At 21.0% G+C, this 9,076-nt stretch overlaps 1 protein-coding gene across 1 annotated transcript; it reads right to left on the reverse strand.

Moving 5' to 3' along the window:
- Positions 1 to 842: 842 nt before the first annotated feature.
- LOC111296615 (sigma factor binding protein 1, chloroplastic-like) lies at positions 843 to 1,442 on the reverse strand. Its single transcript, XM_022891012.2, has one exon. The coding sequence runs from the start codon at positions 1,306 to 1,308 to the stop codon at positions 892 to 894; it is 417 nt and encodes a 138-aa protein (XP_022746747.1). The 5' UTR covers positions 1,309 to 1,442; the 3' UTR covers positions 843 to 891.
- Between the last annotated feature and the right edge of the window lie 7,634 nt (positions 1,443 to 9,076).

A 9,076-nucleotide genomic window follows, 5' to 3' on the forward strand; every position in this document is an offset into this window, starting at 1 on the left:
CATTAATTTAACAACAACAAAAAAAAAATCTTCACTTGAGTATCGGACTTTATACTTAAATATTAAAAATTATTTCTTTTAAAAAATAATGATAAATTCTCAATAATTTTACATGCGCATTTTTTTAATTAAATATTTGCAAATATCTAGAATAAGATTTACTAAATTTGAATATAAAAACAAGTTTCCAATCTCTCCTCAAATCCCACTTCACCCTTACCATTTGAGCAAACTCAAATGGCATATAGATAGAGTTCTCTAAAGCAACAAATTTTCTCCACCTAATTTTTTGCATAAATACTACTAATATATAATAGTTTAATGTAAGAGATTTTAGTGTTATGACTCACCTTTAACGGGTAGTAATCCTTGCAAGGACTATTTTGATTTTGATATTATACTTTATAACCCACAAAAATAAAATAAAAACAAAAAAGAACTTTTTATTTCTTATTAAACTACCCAAATAACCAACATTTAGTTTTTTTTTTTTTGTCATTTCTTTCCATTTTACTGTAGTTTTTGAAATTTGGCATATGCAAATACATTTTTTTTGAGTAATTTAAAAGTAAGAAAATAGCCAAGATTAGAGTAATTTAATTAAATAGCTAACATTCGTCATAAAATTATCAAAATTTTAATTTCAATAATCATGATTTAAAATTTAAAAATCTCAAATACCAACGAAGTAAAGCAATTTAATTAATATCAAGAGGTAAATAATATTTAGTGATCACACCACTCATTTAAGAAAATCAAAATTTTATCATGCCTCAAGAAAAAATATCAATAGAATATTACTTATGCACTAATGAAAATTAAAAAAAAAAAAAGACTACGACTATAAAATTATTAATTAATTAAACTGAACCAAAGATTTGGCCAACAAAATTAAACTGAACCAAAGCTTCTAATAGCATCAAACTGAGAAGGATCGTAAAACAAATTTGAACTATACAGCCCCAAGATACTCCCTTCGGACATAAGTCCAACATCATCAAATGGCTCAAACACGGATTCGTGGTTGGAATTAACCAAAGGCAATCCAACCATAGGATCATCAGCGACAACCCTCGTGGCCTCGGAATTGGTAGGAGAATTTTCAGAACTGTCGTAGTTGTCCATGAACCGGGCCGCGACATCGGAGTCTTTTCCGGTGAGTTCTTGCACCAAAGCTCGAAATTGAGAGGCACATGTCTCAACCTTCATAGGAGTTGAAATGTAAACAACTTTAATATCTTTCTTACTATTGCTTTTTTTTGCATTCTTCTTGTTGATTTTCATTTGGCGAACGCCCAATACATCCATTGAAGAAATCAAAACGACAAAAAGCAAAAAAGAAAAAAAAAAAAAGATTAAGTGTTCCTTGTAAAGATATGATGGATGAGAATGGGAAATAATTTAACAATGTTTTGGGGTTTATATAAGTGTACGAAAGTTTGGTTTTTTTAGTAAGAAAGGTGATTTCGTGGAAGGAGCAGATAGATAAATAAAAAAAAATTGGAAAGGTTTGTTTTTGACAAAGGAAAAGGAAAGTTGCGAGAAAGATGGGTATAGAAAATATTAAAGAAAAAATAGAAGATTCTTTAGAACAAAAGCGTATAATTTTAAATATAATAGGATAAATAGCATGAAAAAATATATAAAAAATATAATTTAAATATACTAAAAATAAAAAAAATCTCATTATTGTAATATTAATAAATTTTGATTTGATAATTTTTATATTTTATATATATTTAAAATAAAATAAATACATCTACTTCAGAGAATCTTAAATGACCCGTGAATACTTAGGCAAAAACGTTAGCTAAGCTTTGAAAGAGACATGCGTTTTGATCATTGAAATTTGAAACTAGGAGAGGAAATGGATAAAAAACACGTGCGCAGACTCTTGTGACTATGAAAACTTGGACTTTTGATCGGAAATTTAGGGGGAAAAAGTTTATAAATTGTCGTGTGGCTAAAATTCATTCATCTGGAAAATTATGGTTTTTTATTTTAATTTTATTGAGTATTTTATTTTATTTTTTGAATTTGATAATTTAAAATAATAAAAAATTAACACAATTTAAAATTATAATAATAATTAAAAATGAATTTATAAAATAAAAATTTTATGTTTTATATTTTTATATCAATATAAATTATAATACATAATTGTTATATAAAATAATTATATAAATATATAAATTTTAATATTTTATGTGATAAAAATACATGAATAATCTATTTTATTTTTTTTTTATTTTTCTTTTATCACTTTTTAATGTGGCTGCGCTGTGTCACATTACTTTGTCTTTGTGTCCTGCTTTTCCAATTTTCTCGTTCCTTTTCTTAAAGCTGGATATGCTTCGAGATTTTTGTAGATCATTAATTAACGACAAGTTTTAATCATTATCAATTACAACATTGATATTATTAAGATAATGATATTTATAATTTTTATTTTAAATTAAGATTTTTATAAAAAATTAATACATGTTAATTACCAGAATCCTTGACTAATTGCTGCAATTCCATATAGAGAAGAAAATTAGTACTGATTTGTTCTTTTCTTCAAGGAAAATGATGATCTAAAGGCATTTTGACAGCAATATACATAGGTTTTTCACTTATGAAATTAATCTCTTTTTTTTTAATCTCTGGCCTTTTTGATTCGTTTGTTTATGTATATTTCACATTAAAATTACATATTGAATTATGTTTTTTGCATTTATTAATGAGCAATCATGTGCATTCAATTGATTTATAATATTTAGTAATTTTAAATTTTAAAATTTTTATTTTAAAATTATAAATTTTTATATAAAAATAATAATAATAAAATAAGAATATCATTTGGTTTAATTCAAACGATAACGATGAAGCGAAATTCAAATAAAGAAATTTTAAATTCGTGCCGTAATGTTTCTCTTATACTAAAAAAATATAAACGATAGGCGAAGTCTAGAAATCCTTCACCTTTAAATAAAAAATATATATGGGAGGTTTTAAAGAAGCGTGGAGTGATTGTCTTATAATAAAGCCTAGTCATTGAGCATATAACAATCATGATGTTTAAGACTTATTATTATCTTATAAAAATTTAATATTAAAGGGACCACACTCGTCCGGAATCATGTTCGTATTGAGAAATTTTTTGTTCGTTCCAAAATAATTATTTTTATTGACTTTTTGTCAAACTAATTCAACTTTAATTTTGCTTTTAAAAATAAGATTTATAAATTTTGAGTTTTAAAATTTTTAAAACCTGTATTTCTTTTAATTTTAATTTAATATAATTTAATTGATATGCGTATTGATAAATTTTTAAAAATTACAAGTTTAAAATATTTTAATTATGAAATTTTTTTTTCAAATAAATTTATTATTATTATTATTAAAAAAATCATTTTAAAAAAATTTCATGTGTTGAACTTCTAGACCTTTTAGCATTTACCTATGTTTTTATATTCCTATCCATTGAAAATATAGACTATAAATCTATCTTAATTTCTACCATTGAATCAAAATTCAATGAAAAAAAAAGCTTTATATGATAATAACAATAATCTAATTTTTAAAATTTGATACTTAATTAAATTAATACATATAATTACTTTTAATAAATAATATTCAAAAAATTAAATATCATAAAATCAAATTGCCACCTTTTTAATAAAAAAAATGTTTTTTACGATGATGCTTTTGTATTTAAATATTTAATTAAACTCAAAATGATAATGATTTTTTTGTCCTTATTATTTAGTAATTAAATATAAAAAATAATGAAATTAGAAAAATTTTAGAATGAAAATATCGGGTGGGTGGGTAGGTAGTTAGTTAAGGAAATTACGTTTATGCTTTTGGATTTTTGTGGCCTTTCAATTTCAATCTTGATTGTAAATGACACAACTTATGTTCTTATCTTTATATAAGATATATATTATTTATTTATTTATTTGTCAATGACCATATTTATCCATTTAAAATTTTTAATTTTGCATTTTATTATTTGATTCAACAGCATGCGTACGTGTCTTTTATTCAAATAACTTATTTTAAGTCCATTATTTTTTAAATAAAAAAAAACTCTGAAATTAAAATTTAATAATTATTCAAATTTTTATTAAATTATTATAATTAATTAAAATTTTAAATATTTATTTTTATCAATTGACCTCTTATTAGAGGAAAATAATTAATTGGTTTCATTCAATCGAAAATTTAAATAAGTGAAAAATAAATATATAAAGATTTAATTCGATAAAAATAAATATTTAAAATTTTAATTAATTTAAAATAAAAGTATTAGAATTAGATTATTTAAAATAAAATATTAAATTTTTGTTTAAGAAATTCCTTTACCTTTATGCCATAAAGAATTTAATATTAAAATATGCCTTTTAAGGTAGATTTGTTAATATTTTAAGATGTCGCTAACAATTCGGTTTGATATTATTTAATTTAATATTTTACTTTCTCAATCCATTAGATCAATTTATAATATTAACCGTCAATTATAATAATTAATAAAAAATAATAAAGTTTAATAATAAATTCAATGTTAATTATATAATATAATGATAAAATTAACCTTAATTTCAAGAATAACTAACTTTAAATAATGCTCTTAAGCAGTTCTTAGCAAAATAAATATGAAATCATAAATTCAAAGTTTAAAAACTTTAAAGTGATTACTTTTGAGTTCCACAAATGAAAAATTTGTGTGAAAACAATAAATAAGAAATTAAGCGCATGTGCCATATTTCCTATCAAATTTTCCTTGAAACTTAAAACGATGGAGAAAAAAAAAAAGAATTTAAACTCAGTTTTGTGAATAAAAAAAGAATTTATTATTTCATATATTTTTTAATAAAATTTTTAAAATTTACAATCAAAATTTTTATTATTTCATTTTTTTAAATTATAATTATTTATTAATTTTTAAATAATCTTAATAATCATATGCCAACACTCTAATTTTACTAATAAAATTTATAAATTTCACTAATGATATAGTAGGTAGTTTTTCATGTAATTAATTTTAATATTTGAGACATCAAAATTTAAATTTTAAAATTTTTATATTATATCAATCTATCACATTATAATTGATTACATAATTATTTTAAATATATATATAATTATCCCTATTTTCATTTTCTAGCATCATCGGAAAGCTGGGTCCGGACATAATTTCAATTTACTTTCCATTTTGAAAAAAATATAAGGAAGAAAGGACTGAATAAAGAAAGTATATCATTATCATTAACTATTTCTCTGTCTTGTCCTCAAAAGTCAAATAATTTACTGTTTCTCATTTTGAAATTAAATTCCGAAAATCGTATTCGCTACGTGGCATCATTACACCGTTGGATCAGGAATAGTCATGATGACATATGCAACGACGTCATCGGGGCATTTATTTTTCATGTCCAGTGAAATGTTCTTTGAACTTCGAGAGAGAAAGCGATAATTGCGGGGCCTTGTTATTTTTCTTTATTTTTTTTTTCTACGGTTCTGTTCTGTACAGCTGTCAATCGGCAGTTTGGATTACAATTATAATCTAGTCGAAAGAAGTTGGTATAATAAAAATTTTGAATTTAAGATGATTCAAAAAATTTATTGTTTAAATTTAATTGATTTTTAATTTTTAATTTTTAATTTAATTTGAAATAAAAATTAAATTATTTGATTGTTTTTATTATACTTGTTTACTAAATAAAAATAAGATCAATTTTTACATAATATAATGATAAAATAATAAAAAATATATAAAAATATAAAAAATTTGATTAGATTTATGAGTTATTTGAATTAGATATTAAAATTCTCAAATTTAACTTACTTGTTAAGTTATTTGAATTTACGTTTAACTTACAAAATTATTGAATCAAATTTAAATTTTATTTAAATTAAAATTTTATAATTTATAAATATTAATATATTATTTATACTTTTAATTGATATTTTTTGTTTCAAAATGATAGAGTCATACATCAAGAGAAAAAGATTAGAGTCCAACCCTAATTTTATGACTTCTTAAAATTTGTTTGATCATTAAGTTAAGTATTTAAAGATAATTTAGATTTTAAAAATATATTTACTAAGTTTTACATAAAATCAATATTTTTTATATGATATGAGCTTTAAAATATTATATTTTATTATAACGATTTAAATTAATGATTGACAAACTCAAATAAATAAAAAAAAAACTATTATTCAGTTTTATAAAAATTATCATAAACTCATTAAACTTATAATTTTGATTTTATTAATGAATTTTATTATATTAGAATTGTGTGTTTGCAATTAAGTCACATCAAAATTTCATGATTCTTTCTATAAATTGAGTTCGTGTGATCATAATTTCATAAAAAGTAAGGTGCGTAGGAATAAAGTTTTTGATAAACCGTTTGAGAATATATTTAATTTTTATTTATTTATGTTCATTAATTAAATTTAACAAATAATTTTAAATATTATTTGTGCATTCGCTTATTAAACGAATAATTATTTATTAATTCATTTATATTTTAGAATAAGCTAGTTTATGATTCATTTAAAATTTATTTATTTATTATTTATTTGCTATTCATTTACTATTTATTTTATAATAATATTAATAAAATTATATATTTATTATTTACTTTAATCTTATTTTAAGGTTTGTTTGAATTTATTTATGTTCGTTTAAGATTTATTTATTTAAATTTGTTTGATTATAATTTATTTATTGTTCATGAATTATTCATTTATATATATTTATGAAATATATTTGTTTAATGTTCATGAATAAACTTATTTAAATTAATTGAATAAAAATAATTGAACACAAATAATTTATTATTTAAATGAATGAACATAAATAAACAGAGTAAATTTTTTAATGAACACAAATCGAATATGAATATCTATAAAAATAAACAAATAAACACAAACATTTATTTATTCATTTATGTTTGATTCATTTACGGTTTTAATAAAAAAAGATTGCAATGTGACCCAATATTTAACTCGGTTGTTGATGCATATTTATTTTTATCAAATAATAGAGTTCAATTTTTTCATATTTGAAGATAAAATTTGTAATTTTAAAAAAAGAAATTATGTCATATTGAATTTAATATTATTATCAAAATTTGTGTCATTGAATGTGATAAGCATATAATAAGAAGAGTTAGATTTTTAATTATGTAATTATTCGTCATTGGGTATGTAATTTTGGTTTAAAAAAATAGTAATAGTTGAATTATCCAATGAAATAATATAATGAAAAAGGATTGACAATTAAAAGGTGATAAATAAAAAATATATAAATCGGTGATAAGCACGTCAATAACTGGTTATATAAATTGTTGATACGAAATTAAATCTTCGTACTTACAATTTTTTTATTTTTAAATTACATTTTTTTTGTAAAAAATAATTAATTTTTCTATCTTATAAAAATAAAAATTATATATAATAAAAGAAAAAAAAAAGGGCTTCTCTTCCTATTATTTTTAACTATTTTTTGTATAAATGAAAAAGTTTAAGAGAAAATAGAAATTTAAATCTTGAATTTTAACTCTCTTAAAAAATCATTTGAATATGTAATTTAGAGTCATTTGAAATTTTGATAGCATGACTCTCACGGTATCGATCGAAAAGTACATTTTATGATTAAAATCTTAAATAGATATCAGTAATTGTGCGTGATTTTTGTAAAATGCGGAGTTAAATTAAAAAAAAAATTAAGCCAAACTTGATTGTTCTAAGTTTATTTTAATGTGTCTAATGATTAGTTTGTAACACATGATGTTGTAAAAGAAATGGTAGAAACGTTGAAACAATAGTGCAAAAATAATTTGAAAATAATTGTTGTAGAGAGTGAAATACCAGAAAACAATGTGTCAATTACTGGATACGAGCAGTCGGCAGCCTAACGACTGCTCAAGAACAAAACGGGTCACAGACTTTCAATTGACATTCTAATAGAAAATAGGTAGAGATAGTTGACTGTCCATGGGGAGCAATCGAGTGTTGCTCCACAATTCATCTGAGCTGCGAAATTTTAACAAAATTACAATTAGCTTGAAATTTTACAAGTTTAAATGCATATTTGTGTAATATCAATGTTATTTTTACATATTAAATTGTATTATCTATTTCTTAATCAGCATTATTACTAGTATAAAATTTATCAAAATTGCATGTATCATATAATTGGATAAATTCAATATAAACTTGTTCATAGATCGAGCCATCAAGCACACATTTTTAAAAGCCAAGCTCTAATCATGCATGTTTTATAAAATAAAAAACAAAAATAAATTTAGTTGCAACATTAGATAATAATATGTATGAAAAAATAAAAATAAAAACATTGACAATTTAAAATACCAAAATTTAGCAAAATTTTTATGTTAAATAATTATATTTAAATGTGTTACTCTTAACCATTTAATTTTTTTTAATCACGAGTAAAATTTTTTAATTATTAAAAAGAAATAATAAAAGTAACTATTAAAAAATGGCCTAACATTTCTTCTTTTAGGTTACGATACTGATCAACATTAATTTTTCAATAAACTTTTTTTGTAAATGACTAAATAGAAATACCCATATATGTTTTTTTTTTTTTTCTTAATCATATATGGTTAATTTTGGATTAAATAGTTTTTTTTTGGTAAAAAAATCAAAGATAAATAAATTATTTAATTTTTCAAATCAAGATAAAATGTATTATTTTTAATAATATAAAATAAATACTTACATATCTTATATTTAAAATGATAATCACTGATAAAATTTGAACTCAAAATTTTTTATTAAAAAAAATAAATTTAACCGATTAAATTAATTATTTATTAATAATTTTGAATTAAATAATTTAAAAATATTATATTTTTGTTTGCTGTTATCTTAATTATTCTTTTTATCACATGCATAAATAATTTATTAATGGAAACTGAAATTTATTTTTATTTATGAACAAATTTATAAGCTCCATCGTAAACTTATACAATGACAATTTCACCCGAGTTAAAAGAACATTACTCGAACAAAATTTTGTTTTTACAATGAAATTACTCAAAATAATTGA

Source organism: Durio zibethinus, chromosome 12 (genome assembly GCF_047325235.1).
Source record: "Durio zibethinus cultivar Kanyao isolate XHJ-2024 chromosome 12, ASM4732523v1, whole genome shotgun sequence".
Taxonomy (NCBI): Eukaryota; Viridiplantae; Streptophyta; class Magnoliopsida; order Malvales; family Malvaceae; genus Durio; species Durio zibethinus.